The sequence below is a fragment of the Megalobrama amblycephala genome, linkage group LG18 (genome assembly GCF_018812025.1).
Source record: "Megalobrama amblycephala isolate DHTTF-2021 linkage group LG18, ASM1881202v1, whole genome shotgun sequence".
NCBI classification, from domain to species: Eukaryota; Metazoa; Chordata; class Actinopteri; order Cypriniformes; family Xenocyprididae; genus Megalobrama; species Megalobrama amblycephala.
In genome coordinates, this window is record NC_063061.1 from 15,323,232 (window position 1) to 15,340,210 (window position 16,979).

A 16,979-nucleotide genomic window follows, 5' to 3' on the forward strand; every position below is an offset into this window, starting at 1 on the left:
TCACTAACACGCCAGTGGGCGGGGCTAATGTTGTAATGATAAAGTAGGCATTGATTTCTTCTGCAGAGGTGGCGTTTCACCTCTATAACGGGATGAGTCGTTCGCAGAGCCTGGTGTCAATAAAAGCTTTTATTCAACTAAAAATTAAGTTTTCAGTTCTGAAACTTACAGGGTATTCTTATAGAACGATGACCTCTCATATATCAAATGCTCAAGGAAAAGCTGATTTCTCAATTGATGAGGCCTTTAAAGGGTCATGAAACCCCAAAACACTTTTTTTTGAGATGTAAACAGATATGTATAGGCTGCACATCACTGAAAACACTAAAGGTACTCATTATCGTTATTCCAAAGTGAAAAGTAGTTATTTTTGCATTTTTCAGAGCGATTTCTGTCTTCCTGTTTGAAAAGCTGAGTCGGAGCAACGTCACAAAATCTGACGTCATCGTGTACTTCGAACATGCTGACGTAGATTCTCGACATATATATTCATGACATAAAGCTCATTTAATCCAATCACTGCACTGTAGTATGCATAAGATTATAATTGCGGTATTATGCATGAGGAAGTATCACTTCTCTCGCCTCGGTCTGTTGTCATTGAGAGACATATCGTTGGTGTTTGTTTCCACAGTGCCACAACACAACGTGTTTTCCTGCGACGCGACCAGAGCAGAGGTTTGTGCGCATGTGGATCGTTTTGCAGTAATCTACCAGCACAAATGAAAAATATGTTCGCGTGAGATCGCATTACAGCGGAGAATTCAAATGTCACAAAAGTGCTGTTCATTCTCCTCTGCCTGTTCTAGCTGTGTTCAAACATGCGAGCCGTATATGTTTCCTTCAGCACAGCAGCACATGAGTGTTGTTTGTATTTTGCTCGCGATACGGTCAGAACTGGAGTTTGAATATGAACACATGAAAAATACAATTGTTATGATATACAGGCGGAGCGAGCGCGCATATGCTTGGTTTCAGCGCGGAGCTCCGCGATGAGTTTAATAACACTAGCCAAGTGACACATAGTTCATACAGAATAAAGTATCTGTGTTTAAAGTATTTATTTCACACATTCTCCTGCACCAAACATTAACCAGCACGGTGTAGTTATGCACACATATTTCATCAAGTCTTCTTCAAATGAATTATATGTGCAAACTGGACACTGATACAGTGGTGTAGCCTATCTGAACGCGACGACACGATTATTCTATCAGACAAAAGACTGATTTTGAGACTGCAGTGCTCGTAAACGTAATCAAAGTAGCTATTATTAGCCCTATTAAATATTCTTTCACATTTCTCCCTTGTGCTTGGGAGTTTGTTGTCATTCTCTCCGTGCTCATATATTAATATTCATTATTCTGTATAATGAGTGCGTTCTATGTCTGTGCTTCATTAGTTGTTCTCTCCCCCTCTACACGCCCATTTTCACAGACTTTTTGAAACTTAGAGGTGTGAACGACCAGGGTAAAACAGGGGGGTTTCATGACCCTTTAAACCCATGAAAATGCAGATCCTGTTGTAAATAGTGAAAAATCACTTTTTAAAACTGTTGTTCCAATATAACTCCACATTTATTTATATTATAATGCATTGATGCAAAACAAACAAAAAACTATTAAGGATGCTCCAATAAGCATTTTTACAGCCGATACACACTACCACTAGTCCACTACAAAATTATGTAGTGGACTAGGGCTGGGGGATATATCGCATGCAATTGTCACGCGCATTTCGTCAGTAAAGCCGGTTCCCTGATTACCGCGAAATCGCCAACACCTGCTTTCAAATGGAGCGGCATTTGATAGACAGAACCGTAGTTCACTGACAAGCTACGCAATATCGCGTTCATTATCAAAGGCGATTCATCTGCGATAATGAATGCGATATTGCGTAGCTTGTCAGTGATCTACGGTTCTGTCTATTAAATGGCGCTCCATTTGAAAGCAGGTGATGGCGATTTCACGGTAATCAGGGAACCGGCTTTACTGACGAAATGCGTGTGACAATCGCATGCAATATATTGCCCAGCCCTATAGTGGACTAGTGGTAATGTGTATTGGCTGTTTATGTTCACTTAAGACCTAAACGGCTGTTTACTGGGATATATAGGAGATGGGATTTTGACATAATTTTGTCTGTATTTGTCCGTTTAAGTACAAAAATGAGCAAAAGAGAACTTGCTTTCTGTGCGCACACACAGAGAGCAAGTTCTCTTTCACTTTTTGTGTTTGATTGGACAAATACTACAGACAAAATTATGTTTTGTCTTTAAAAATTAGTTATCTGTATAAAAGATTCTTAGCAATGAGCCCCGCATGTGCCCCATATTGTGGTGTATTAATAACAGCCTCAAATAAAAAGTTAACAGCTTTATTTTTGTAATTTCTTTTTTATATTTATTTTTCTACAAGTGGAGTCCCTCATTTTTGTTGTTTCCTAAAGGCCAGAACACACCAAGCCAACGGCGACAAACTAGTGGCAACGAAAGCAGACTGCGGGGTTGTCCAAAGTTGCCCTGCCACACCAAACCGACGCTAAACAGCCGACGGCCAAGCAGCACGTCAGTTCTGCGCCTGCGTGATATGAAATGCCTTTCCGAACCAGCAGGCGGCAGTAGCTGAACAGCCAATCAGAATGATCAGATGGGCCAACGGACCGACGAGCTCCAACGCCGATTCAACATTTCGAATCAGCCGAAAAAAGGCCGACGAGGACCAACTTCAGCCGACGGTGCAGAACACACTGAGAAAACTTAGTCGGCCGACGAAGAAAAACTGCCCGACGGCCGACCGTCGGCTTGGTGTGTTCCTGCCTTAATGAGGATTTGCACATTTTAGCACAGAAGCCTGAAAGTCTTTCTTGACTGTTATCATGTCATAAGCGGTCATCGGATCACTGATCTTATACTTATCTATAAAACTAAAGTATTTTACTGTGGATGTCCTAATTGGGGTACAGGGTGTACAATTTTCAGAGAAATGTTCATGTTATGTAAATGTCATCTTTGTGAGATCCACCCACTTATATACAATCACCTTCAGTTCAGACAAACAAGTTTGCCTTTTCTTCATGACAAAAGGGAAGTGTAATGATACTGAAGTGAGTGTGCGTCACAATGAGCTGATGTACTATGAGGGTCTGCAGTGAGATTAACAGCAAACGCACAAACAAACACAGAGCTCTGACCTTCAGTACAGTAGCACTGTTGCTCAGACACTGATTTACACATCAATCACCTCACCAAATCTATATCAACAGATGCAGCAAGGAAAAACCAACAGAAGTCAAACAGAAATCTTTCTGCACACCACGATGAATCTTAAAACAATTAACACCTAAGGGAGAAAAGGCTAGACCTAACACCACATACGACAGGAAGAGACCTACCTTCCTTTGAGAAACTAATAACAATAGAAGTAAATAAGCAACACGCTTCAGGCTCTTTAAGAGGCCCCCAATGTGGTTATTTATATAAAAAAAAAAAAAAAAAAAAAAAAAAACACCAAAACTAACTAGAATTAATATCACAAAATAATTATTTAATTGACTTACAATACATATAGGTTATGTGATCACTTTAAGTACTGCTTTTCATAATAGAAACCAGCAAAAATTAATAATACACACACATATTGGATAGTCATGCTTTATGTATCACTTGCATGGTCTCAACTATTATAAACACACAGTTGCAGTCAACACACGACACATAAGGGGCCATTCACAAAGGATGTGCTCTTGAATTCAAAAACAGCTAGAAAGAGCCCAACAGAACGAAAAAAAAAAAAGTAGTGTCTTAAGATAAACTACTTTTAACTTGAAATGTGTACTAAAAAATGCAAAATGCTGGAAAAAAGCAACAAACATTGACCAACAATTAAAAAAAACTAGTCTAGTGCCGAGAACATGTCCTATGTGAACGGCCCCCCAAGCTATATAGATGTGGCTCTTTGTCATGTTTTAGATTCTGTTTATGCCTTGAAACATAAAGAGAATATGAAAAAATGACACTATTTTTGGCAGATAATCTAGATGAATGTCCAAATAGAACATTAAACAGTGCATAAATCTTGGGAAAAATCCTCACAGAATGACAGGACATGCTAACTTGGCTAAAATTCTTGGCTATAACTCTTTCTGGGTCACACCAACATGTTATGCGTGCTTGTACGCACACTGGCACAAGACTGTCAGGGTCTTAGGTGCACATTACAAAAAAATGGCACAAGAATATATACTATAAACCTGTAATTTAATTTCAGAGACTATAATAATTCAAAACATCATGTACCTCTAGTTTTTAGCTTCAGGGTCCATAAAAATACCTTCTGCAAAGAGTTTAATCTTCTCCAAAGCTCATGACAGAGGTGAGGACAGATACTCCAGGATGGTTTCAAAACAAAAAGCCCAGCGTTGATAGCCGTAGACAAATAACCCTGAGGACTTCAGGGGCCAGAAGGTCTCTGCCTAAAATAAGATCCACATGCTGACCGCTCTGGGGGTCCGAGCTGGGAAAAGCAGCTTCCTCACACACACTGCGGCATAACAGGAAGTCGAGCTAATTCCCGGAAGTACAGTGATAGAGGAGACTAAGAAAGAGAAGAAAAAAGCCAAAATGATTTGGGTTCCAGGTCATACACAGGAAGCGACGTGTCTGGGTTTGTCAGGAGGAGTGGCTGGTGGAGCAAGAGGAGGCCTTCGAGAAGTTCTCTGGAAACGAGAGCTGACATGCCCGGACAGCTGAGAAACAAGACTATGGAACAGAGTGGGAGAAGACAAACTGCAGACTGAGCCCTTCTGAAGGTTTCTCCAGTTAATCTGATCCACTAGCAATGAGTCAAACATACAAGAGCACTAGATGAATGATGTCATCGTTGCAGCCTTGCTTATGTAGCAGAGGGACAACATTTTAAAGGAATTGAAGAGATTAAAAAGAGCTTACTGTAATTCAAAGTGGATATTAGACTCAATTATTTCAGGCAAAGGAGTTGGACAAAACTACAATTAGAATGTTGAATGAACTATATTAATCACTACAGTAAATACCACGGAAGAATTAGGTTGGCAGCAAATTATGACTTAAGCTTTACTCTACATACAAATAAAAAAAAAATAAATAAAAAAAACTGAACATAAGGAAATTAAAGTAGCAACTTAATTTAAATAAAGTCTTTAAAGTTGGTTAGATAAACATTTATTTATATTTATAGTATGCCAGTCTGACAGTCATTTTTATAAGGTTTGTGCTAAGTGCTAATGCAGTAAGACGTTGATATTAAAGGGATCATATAATGCCACTTTTACAAGATGTAAAATAAGTCTCTGCTGTCCCCAGAGTGTGTATGTGAAGTTTTTGCTCAAAATACCCCACAGATAATTTTTTATAGCATGTTAAATTTGTCACTTTTTGAGGGTGAGCAAAAACACTCAGTTTTTGTGTGTCCCTTTAAATGCAAATGAGCTGCTGCTCTCAAGAAGAGGGCAGAGTTTCAAGAGCTCATGTTAGCAGCGCCGATTACCTCACGCAGACTCACTGAAAATGTCAGAAACTGTTCAGCCTTTTATGTTCAAACCGGAGTCGGACAATGATGGAGAGACTCAAGAAGAAGTGACGACATGCAGAATGCAAAAGGACGTTTCTGAACGGTTAGTTGATGAATTTATGTAGCTGATGTGGGATATCTTAAAGTCATTGATTAGCATATTCTGTCATGATATTCTATAAATCGCTCACGTGGGAACTGTTGTAAGATCCTACAGAGCCAGTGAATGTGTGCTGCATGAAGATAGAACAGGTGTAGTTTAGTTTAAATAGGGTTATAACTTGTGTTGTCATTCTGCTTTTATGACATGCTATTGCATTTGTGTTAGCCTCACCCCTTTGTTGCATGTTCTCAGGGGCAGAGTTTATGTAAATTTTAGGGTTAGTGATGTCAATAACCCAGGAAGAAGCTTGTTGTAGTCCCTACCAGCCGTTTGTTCTAGTCCTTAAAAAGCGATTTCTTTAAAAGAAAATATCTCCCTTTGCTTTGAATGTTGAGCGTCATAACTTTGCAGATGTCGTTTACGCTCAAACAGCAACATTACACACTAACTAAACTTAAAAAAGTGAAATTATAATTAACCACCCTTTTAAAGGACCAAATTCAAATATAGGCCTACACCTTATTAAAGGGATAGTTCACCCAAAAATGAAAATTTGATGTTTATCTGCTTACCCTCAGTGCATCCAAGATGTAGGTTACTTTTATTCTTCAGTAGAACACAAATGATGATTTTTAACTCCAACCGCTGCCGTTTGTCAGCCGAATAATGGGAGTGAATGGGAACTTGGATCAATAAGAGTCAAAAAACCTTGCAAAGACATATCCAAATTAAACCCTGCGGCTCGTGATGACACATTGATGTCCTAAGACACGAAACGATTGGTTTGTGCGAGAAACCGAACAGTATTTATATAATTTTTTTACCTCTAATACACCACTATGTCCAACTGCGTTCAGCATCCGGTTAGTGAGGTCTGAACGCGCTCTGACAACGGAAGTAATGTCTACCACTCATTGAAGTATAAGCGCAAAACATCACTGCCGGTGTCAGAGCGCGATCAGACCTCACTAAACGAGTGCTGAACGCAGTTGGACAGTGGTGTTTTAGAGGTAAAAAATGATATAAATACTGTTCGGTAAGTAGGGCTGGGCGATAAACAAGCAGATAAACATCAAATTTTCATTTTTGGGTGAACTATCCCTTTAATGATGGCAAGCAGATGAGCGCAGAATATAACCAACGCACAGTTTCTCGTTAAGCATTTTTCCAAAGAGAATGCTTTACCATTTAGCGTGTTGCATTCATATCCTGGGCTCATCTGCTCACCTGTTTATACTATGCATCTTTAATAAGGTTTATACTGCAGCAGGTGCTGTATATGGATTACAAGCGCCCAAAACTTGCAATTTGTTCACGTTTTTATTTTCTACTTTTGCGATTAAAAAAAAAATTGACAGGTTTGTAATGCAGTTCTATGCATGGTTTGCCCACCATGCCTCCATGCCATCAAAATTGTCAAAATAATCACTTATTCATTCATATATTAATATTCATATATAAATATATATGAATATTTTCATATATTCATATATAAATTATTAATTTAATCCTGACTTATTAGTAGTTAATTATTAATAACAATAGTAAGTATTTTAAACCTGTATGAATGAACATTAAAATAAGGTAGATGAAGCCCTTTAACCTGGTTAGAAAATTTTTAACATTCTCTTTTAAACTAATGGAATATAGAAAAATAACATTAGAAGAATTAGAGAATAGACCTCTAAGATCATCAGAAAAGGTGTATGAAAACTACCATTAGTGTAGTTAATGTATGAAACTACCATTTTTAAAACAGTATTTATAAAAAACAAATAAAAAACAAAAAAAACTGTACAATAAAATTCTGGTTAAAACTAGGCTACCAGTCACTTTATTATTACTCATAATTTAACTACTACTAATTATTTTTAATATGCATGACTAACTTTTACCAAAATATACACAACTTCTTTCATCAAGACTTAAATTTGGCATGTTATGAGATCAGGATAATATATTTCTGTCATGTGATGTGAGGTATTCCCAAAATCTTCTGAACACAAGCGTTCTGAACTCTCCAACCATGACCACAGTGTAATAGAGGAAATTTTTTTGAGTCAGCCATGAGTCAAGTAATTATTTTAGCCAAAGATCAAAGAATGACTTAAATTTCACAATGATTTTTACAAGATAAAATCTTGGACATACATACACATTTACATCTTTCAACTGAGCTAAAACAACCTGGTCTATGTGCGTGGGCACGGTCTGTCCCTTTTTTTGGGGGGGGTCTCTGGAAGAAAGTAGCATTTGATGTGTTATAACAAGATAAAAGCAATGAGTTCTGCTGTGATTTCACAACATCAAAATCAGTGCAGCTCAGTTCAGGGCCACACCCATCAGTAAACAACATCCAGGTGGAATCCTGCTCATTCAAAGACAAATTAAACCAAAAGAAATGGACAGATGCTTATCAATTAAAACCATCTTTACAACCAAAGAAAGAAGGCAGTATACAAACACTGTGCTTCCACTGTGCTACAGATGAACTCGCTCTACCTCTCTCCTAGAAAAACCAGTTTTGCTCAAAACCTTTATTTCCTTTAACCACCAGTGGGAAAAACAACCAGATGATCCAGCTCCACATCTACAATACACAACCATTCATTTAAGCCATTCTGCTACTAGGCTAATAGTTCATCAGGACTTGAGATTCCCATTATGTCATCAGTCGAACCGGTTGGAGTTCTCTGATTCCTCAGTGAACAATCTGAGGGTGTTCTGAGCAAGAGTAGTTTCAGTGTTTGTCACCACTGACGTTTATGGCCCAGTAACTAAGGGCTGGTCACAGATGTCAAAGCTGACAAATGTTCAGGGTTTGTTTTATTAGGACAGTATGTAACATTCAAACTAAGAACCATTATTACAGAAACTGACTGAGGGTGTCATGCTAGCGTTGCTAAGATCCGACTGCATTCACCTTCCTGGAGTAACTCTGAAGTTTCATGTTGCTATGGAGATCTCTTGCTCAAAATGTTCTTTTCGTTATATATGCTCACCTCAGCCTTCGGGCTCTCTTCTAATAGAGACCTGCAGTTTAACATGACATCTCACATATACACATACACACAGAAATGTGGGGTAAGATGTGTCAGTGGGTGAGTCGTTTCATATCCTTAACTGCGTAATTTGTTTAACTTGTAAATAAAGGGGTAATCACATACATTCTAAATGGCAGATCAAATTCATTTTGTTTAAAAAAAAAAAAGTGTGGTAGATTCAATATTGATTCTCAGAAGCCATGAATCAATCTTTTTTCTGTATTTATTTCCGCAAACTAGAGGTCGACCGATAGCGGATTTTACCAACACCAATAATCAACTTATTAATCAACCGATAGTTAAATTGGATACTGGATAAAAACAAACATTCAAAGTAAAACAATGCTGAACTGAAACGTGCAAAATTAAATAAGTATATAAATATGAATATATTAAAGTAAGAAGTTCTACAGAACAAATTCTACAGAAAATAATTTAAACGTTAAAATATTACAGGTCAAATGTGTTTCTTTAGCTATAACCTAGAAACACATGTAAATTTCATAGGTAATAAGTCCCATTTATTAACTAGGATGTATTAGTTAGCTTACATTGACTATATGCATTATGCAATATACATTTTTACAGTATGCATTAATATTTGAGCAATACAATTGTACCTTGACCATTCATGTTAGTTCATAGTGCATTAACTACGGTTAACAAATAAAATAAAAATTAAAACTCAATTTAAAAATGTATTAGTAAATGTTAAAATTAACAAACTATGAACAATACTTCTACAGTATTTATTAACCTTAGTTAATGTTACAAATGGAATCTTTTTGTAAAGTGTTACCATTTCATAAAAATCAAAACAGTCATACTTAGAGATGGCCATCTTTAAATATCTACGAAAAGGACAGAGCATTAAAATGACATAAATGTATATTAAATGCATAGTTTCTCACTTTATTTGCTTCTATTTCTTTCCTTCTAACACTTGATGATTATCTAATCAAAATAACAAAATATGTATTGAAGTGATGACAAAAAAAAAGAACAAATCAAATGCGTTTCTGATTTACGTTAACATATCAATGTTGAGAAAGCAATCACGTCACTAGCTTTTAATATGCAACTTTGCCGGCAAATGAATGCATATACAAGTGACCAGTTGGATATAAACTAGGGCTGACAAGCCACGCAATATCGCGTTCATTATCGAAGGCGATTCATCTGCGATATGAACGCGATACTGCGTGGCTTGTCAGTGATCTACGGTTCTGTCTATTAAATGCCGCTCCATTTGAAAGCAGGTGATGGCGATTTAGCGGTAATCAGGGAACCGGCTTTACTGACGAAATGCGTGTGACAATCGCATGCGAGATATCTGTCAGCCCTAATATAAACTAATGCAAATTGGAAACAATTGCGACATTAAACATTTGGGTTGGGTTTGTGTGTGTTTTTGTCACATTTTAACATACTGCTGTTCTTTCTCTGCTAATGCAGCACCTAGTCAACAAACTGATAACTTTATAATGATATGGCAACATGTACTGTAGTGTTCTGTATTCATACAGTTTCACTGTCTGTGTTTTAAATGCACATCTGATGTGTCAGCGCTCTCTGCGCAGCGTGTTCCCCCCGTGCAAAAACCGATGAATCGGTCAACCGCAAACATTGAAAATAATATCTGAATAACGTGAATCTTATTACTAGTCTTCTCTATTATATGTTATCCTCTTATTTATGTGCAGAAAGAAGCGCGTCTTAGACAGCATGTGAATACTGAATTGAGTTCTCTTTCACGGCTTCTTGCACTTGAACGGACAAATTGGAATGGACAATAATAACGATTTTATTTATTTAGTTTTTTGGTGGTGCCACAAATCGAATTTTAAAAAATAATCTCTTGTCTGATGAACCAGCATAACATGCATGTGTCGTGCTGCTCATGTGAACAGAGTCGGCCAATACTGAGCTGGTGGTTCTGACGAAGAAACCTGGAAGTGCTGGACGTAAACAGTGTAGGTGAGTTTTTGCGCTCAAAAAGTATTCTCGTCGCTTCATAACATTAAGTTTGAACCACTGCAGTCACGTGGACTGTTTTAACGATGTCTTTAGTACCTTTCTGGACCTTGACAGTGGTAGTTAAATTGTCTATGGAGGCGTCAGACAGTTCTCGGATTTTATCAAAAATATCTTAATTTGTGTTCCTAAGATGAACGAAAGTCTCACGGGTGTGGAACAACATAAGGGTGAGTAATTAATGACAGAAATTTCGTTTTTGATTGAACTAACCCTTTAAGGGTTTGAATACTTAAAGGGTTAGTTCACCCAAAAATGTCATGCATTACTCACCCTCATGCCGTTCCACACCCGTAAGACCTTCGTTAATCTTCGGAACACAAATTAAGATATTTTAGTTGAAATCCGATGGCTCCGTGAGGCCTCCATAGGGAGCAATGACACTTCCTCTCTCAAGATCCATAAAGGTACTAAAAACATATTTAAATCGGTTCATGTGAGTACAGTGGTTCAATATTAATATTATAATATTACGAGAATATTTTTGGTGCGCCAAAAAAAACAAAATAACGACTTATTTAGTGATGGCCGATTTCAAAACACTGCTTCAGGAAGCATCGGATCATAAATGAATCAATGTTTTTAGTACCTTTATGGATCTTGAGAGAGGAAGTGTCATTGCTCCCTATGAAGGCCTCACGGAACCATCGGATTTCAACTAAAATATCTTAATTTGTGTTCCGAAGATTAACGAAGGTCTTACAGGTGTGGAACGGCATGAGGGTAAGTAATAAATGACAGAATTTTCATTTTTCGGTGAACTAAGCCTTTAAGCAATATACATAATTGTCATAGATCTGGGGGGGTTTTTTTCTTTGCAATTATGGCGTAAGGCAGCAACATTACAAAATATGAAAAAAAAAAATTGAAGGGGTTTGAATACTTTCGCAAGGCACTGTATATTGCACACCCCATGCAGCTTACCCCACTCTCCCCTATATGTAAACAGAACCAAACAAGTTAGCTGGGAGGCAACTTTGTCACGGTAGTGTCGGGCAGAGGCCATTGGTTGAAGAGCAGCTACACATGGCACACACATCCTATTGAATTGCCGGTTTTTAATTACAAAGGCTCGAAGGAAGACATTCAGGTCCACGTGAATGACTAATATCTGACAAGGATACGAAAACCACCCCGAAGACGCAACGCACACCCGAAAGAGGACACCAATTGTGGGAATGTTGCCGCGCGACAGCTCACAACCACGTTCAACATCAGCACTCCGTGCACTAGAAGGTCAAGGAGACGCAGAGGCTCCGAATGAGGGGTAACTGTCTGAGACGCTGGGAAAAACAGCAGGGTAGACTGGCACAAGGGGGAGGGGGAATAAAGGAGGGGTGTGAGCCAGCTTGTCATTTATCAGTATTTTTATCACAACATGACTATTTCAAGAGGAGGGAGGTAGCAGCCAGTACACAAATAGATGGCAGCTGAACATCCCCCCCTTGGTGAAACGCTACAACGCTTCAGCCTTAGAAAGACTGAGATGCCCATGTTAAGCTCAAACTACAGGTGATCTGCTACTACAACACATGACTAAAAACATTTCAGCTTAAAGTCAAATGAGAAAATATTTTTCAGACTATTGAATACTACTGAAGGATGACAGAATTCAAAATCATGATTGTTTTGTAGGGAATATTACACAAAATTGGGATTTTCTCTCAAGACCTTCCAGACTTATAAGTATCTGATTAGGTAAGACTTGACAAAAATGCATTATGAATGAAGATTAACTAAACATTCAAAAAACACATCTCCAATGACACTCCCCAAACCATGCCTGACTGGAAATGCCAGTCCAGATTGACAGGGCTGCGGATCACAAATCTTTGCCCAGAAACACAGAGCCACAACTCCTAACATTGCTTAAGGAGGAAATAAAGTAAGTCTTTATCTGACCTAAAAAAAAAAAAAAAAAAAGATTTACATGGAGAGCAGCCTGAGATGATTAAAAATCATTACACTACATCAGGCCCAACAGATTATACTTGATTCCCCCAAACCACAAGAAAAGATCTTGAGGGAAAAGTGCTGACCAAACTTTTCAGACTGCAAATCACAGGAAGATTGGGTATGACTTAGCAAGAGACACATTTCAGCAAACATTTCATTTTCACAATAAACAAACCTTACACTCAAACTGACTCCAAATCAGTCTCTTGAGATTTCAACAGCAAGCTGCTTACTGTTGGTACAATTCTGCCTGTGAGTCAGACTCACTGAAAGAGGATCAGTCTTTTTGGTTAAAACTGGCCTTAGAAACAAGCTACACACAACAATTTACTTAAGAGCGCTTCCTTCCATGGGATTAAGACCATTCAAATGTTTTCAAGTTTCAAAATCTGTGAGCTCAGATCAAAACAGACCACTTGCATCTCAATTGTAACGAGTTATGAAATTCCTCAAATGCAAAGCATAAATGAAACTTTGATGAGTAACTACTAGGGATGTCACGGTGAGGAAATTTTCACACCGGTATGTAAACTTGCGACAATATTACCAATAACAGCGGAGGCTCTTTTGAATGCACGCTAACTTTGAACTTTCACTTTTACATATGCGATCACACTTACTCTGTGTATACAGGCCTATAATTTGGGGGCATCAGGAGCCGCTATCAATATGCAGGGTATTTAAATCACTTTTGAATAAGTGTATCCCACTTCATTGGCATACATATAGTACACCCACGTAAGCAAAATATACTTTCTAGCAAATGTCAACTGCTTGATTGTTCATATCATAACAAAAAGTAACCTATATATTTTTGCACAGCTCAAATATAAAGTTGGATATGCATGTACATCCATGCAAGTACATACTTGTGTAAAGGGTGAACACAAGTTCAACATCTTTGTTGATCCTGGAACCACTTTCCAATCAACCAATCAGATTTGAGCGACAAGTTTACAGTTTATGTCAAGTTTAGGCTTAAAATAAGGGTTAAGTGCCTCTACATCAGTCTTATTCACCTATCATTTCTCTCAGATTTTAGGGATAAGGTTAGGTTTAGTTGTAGGACTAAATTTTCCAACAGGAATGATGTTCCATGATCAACAAAATATGTTGATCCAGGAACATGTCTTAGTTGGCAATATCAGTGACCCGTGTAAAATATATACATTATATAGTAAATTTTAACTGTTTGATTGTTTATATTGTCGCAAAATGTATACTACTGTATATTATCATGATTTTCTATAAAAATCTGCATTGAAAATGCATACTAAGCAAAGCACTAGGCTATACAAATAAATTTGACTTCACTTAAAAAGCAGAACAAGGCAAATAGATATCTATATGGAATTTACACTGAAATCCCAACCACTGAACTTAAAAGAGTACAGAAAGTAAACTGGTGGATTTATATATTCTCAAACACTTACAAAAACAAAAACAAAATATGACAACATGTCAAAATAATATCTAGAATGAACTCTTAACAGCCTCTTCTATTTGTGGTAAATGGGAAAATTATTAGTGAATACTGTTGCGTAGTTTCCTGTTTGTACAAAAATAATAAAAAGCATTTTTGTATTACATAAGCAAGTGAAAAATAAGCAGCTAAAGAGGTTTTCCCTGGTGCTGACAGGTAGGCTAAACTAGAGAATCATAAGCTTCTGTATTTTATATTAGCTGACTAGGCCATGACCTGACATGACAATATAGTGATGAAAGAAAACAAAGCTTGTTACACAAAAGTAAACAAACAAAACTTAGCTAGTAAATGGGTCGATAATCTTCCAAGTTTTTGAAAACAAACAGATTTTAGACTCACCTGGCCAGTGGAGTGGTCAATCATGGGTAACAGTGGTGTCCTCGTCGACATATTCTGAGGTTGAATTGGAGTTTATTTTCTGAAACTGAACGTGTTCACAGCTCTCACAATTCAATCAAATGTGGCATCGGCAAGGCAAGATGAAAAGTGTCCAAAGTCCAAAATGAACTCCTGAGCTCGGTGTGAGACCCCAAACCAGCACAGATTAGTCAAAAAGTCCTGTCATTAAGTCATAGTTTGTTTACTAATTTCGGCAGGAAGACGAATTTTACTGAAAACTTTCGACTAACCCTATCGGCGGGTGTCAACATTGAATGTCAACTTCCTATGTGATTTTCTGCAGTCAAACTAGCGAGTTTTCGAGGGAATTACAGCATTAAATCATAGTCAGAGTAATTTGAACCCGTCAGCTAATGAAATACAACAAAATTGTTCCCAGCACAAATGTGCAAAATCGAGTCCGAGGACTCACAAGTTTTATTAGGCCGGGTGGCAAAAGGGTCCCTAATTAAGCACTAACTATAAATGTACGGATGTATATTATTGCGCATCTGTAATGCCAAAACTTAAATCCTGGTTTCTTCTTCACAAGCCTGAGGAAAGACACATGGAAGTCCCGCTTAGCACACACAAAAACTTTAGGCAAGTTATTGAGCTGCTCCTTCCAGTTAGCCAACTCAGCAGCGCTCAGATCAGCGTTACTCCGAGTAATGATCCGTCATACAGGTGTCAACATGTCCGTTTCAAAACCAAATCAAACACTTGATATCGTCTCAAGGTGACAAACTAACGATCCAAGCACAAAAACATCGCGGAGCTGCTCGTATACTGGCTCTCTGCGCCTCTGAAAATCACATCTAACCTGCTAACGCGCGTTAGCTGGCCGGGTGACTTCGAAAAAGTCACTGATATTTTGACAGTATGATTGTAAGTATATGTCCTAACCGTGGCCCGGTTGTGAATGGGTGTAAATTGGTCGGTTCCAGTCCGTGGTACGCGACGAATTACATCTGTGAGCCGTGAAAAGCCGAGCAGTCGGGCGATCACGACTGGTACCGCAGCAGCGCCCGGACGCCAGTGTTGTTTGCGTTCAAGAGAAATGTGAAACCAGACTGTGGGTCGACTTCCTCTGCCTCTCTCGCACAGGGATTTAAAATAAAAGTCTTTCATTCACACATAGTTTTAAAATTAAAGTCGAATGTGTATATTCGCCATGCAAAAAAACGTATTTTATTATAATAACGTCTAAGGACATCACCTAGATGTCAATTGTGTTGTGTTAGGTTAATGAAAGACACAGAACAAACTCTGAATTGAACAAAATGTCCCCACAAGGATGGGCAAAACCAGAAATCTTTGACTTTTTTTGGTATATAATAATTAGTCAAGTCAAGTCACCTTTATTTATATAGCGCTTTTTACAATGCAGATTGTGTCAAAGCAGCTTTACAGTGATAACATGGCAAATCATTTTGGCTGCACAGCAGCTCTAGAAGAAAATGGTGTCATTGTCCAGCTTAAGGAAATTCAGTATTGTTTCATTCCTTTGTAAAAATCAATAGTTGTTAATTTAGTTAATTTATCTATACATCGGCTCTGGAGAAAACATTGATATCCTCGTCCAGCTCAGTTCAGTTCACATGCAATGGTGTCAATGCAGGCAGATCAAAATATCAAGTGTCCCCAACTAAGCAAGCCAAAGGTGACAGCAGCAAGGAACCCAAACTCCAACAGGTGACAAAATGGAGAAAAAAACCTTGGGAAAAACCAGGCTCAGTCAGGGGGCCAGTTCTCCTCTGGCCAAAAACGAACAGTGCATGATTATGGTTCAAGCAGCGTTACAGGTCATAAATCAGATTGGCATCACAACAGTCAAAATATTTAATCCGGTTCCATCTAGTTGAAATCGGATTCATCATGCCAGTATAGAAATGGTTTGTTGGGTATAATACTTATATTAAGCTTATATACTGTTATACTGATGTTTTTTGAAAATCTAAAAAAGAAAGTTTTCTGTGATTGGTAGCTTTATGGGTAGAGAATATACAGTTTGAACAGTATAAAAGTTATTATGTCTATGGAACGTCCCCGTAAAACATGAAAACCCAACGTGTGTGTGTGTGTGTACTTATGAAATCTAAAGAAAGAGAAAGCAAGAAAAATGCACCTCATTAAACAAGTGCATTTTCCTCATTAATAAGATTTACGTACAAATACATGACCAGTACTGTTGGAAAAATTTGTTAGGAATGACACGCTCACGTAAAACGAAGACACCAGATCAGTGCCCTATAAGTAGTTTTATTCTACATGGGATGGGTTCCTTTATGGTGGCTGCCATGTTCACTGAATTAATCATGGATGACAAATACACCTGTGAATAGATTATTTCTACTGTGTTGTGTTTGTGATTCTGCATCTACACCAACAGTATATAACTACCAGTTCTACCGTCATATGAGGCAGTA

The 16,979-nt window shown here is 37.9% G+C and overlaps 1 protein-coding gene across 14 annotated transcripts in view; it reads right to left on the reverse strand.

Annotated features, from left to right (window-relative positions):
* mark2a (MAP/microtubule affinity-regulating kinase 2a) overlaps positions 1–15,633 on the reverse strand; it is a 48,450-nt gene extending 32,817 nt beyond the window's left edge. For 6 of the 14 annotated variants that reach the window (XM_048167050.1, XM_048167054.1, XM_048167049.1 and 3 more), the window contains exon 1: positions 14,512–15,632. In XM_048167050.1, the coding sequence (XP_048023007.1) occupies positions 14,512–14,562 (51 nt within the window). In that variant the 5' untranslated portion in view covers positions 14,563–15,632. Of the gene's footprint in view, positions 1–4,297; positions 4,826–14,511 lie in introns of those variants that run through there. The other 8 variants (XM_048167059.1, XM_048167053.1, XM_048167046.1 and 5 more) reach the window with 4 other exon arrangements.
* Positions 15,634–16,979: the final 1,346 nt, after the last annotated feature.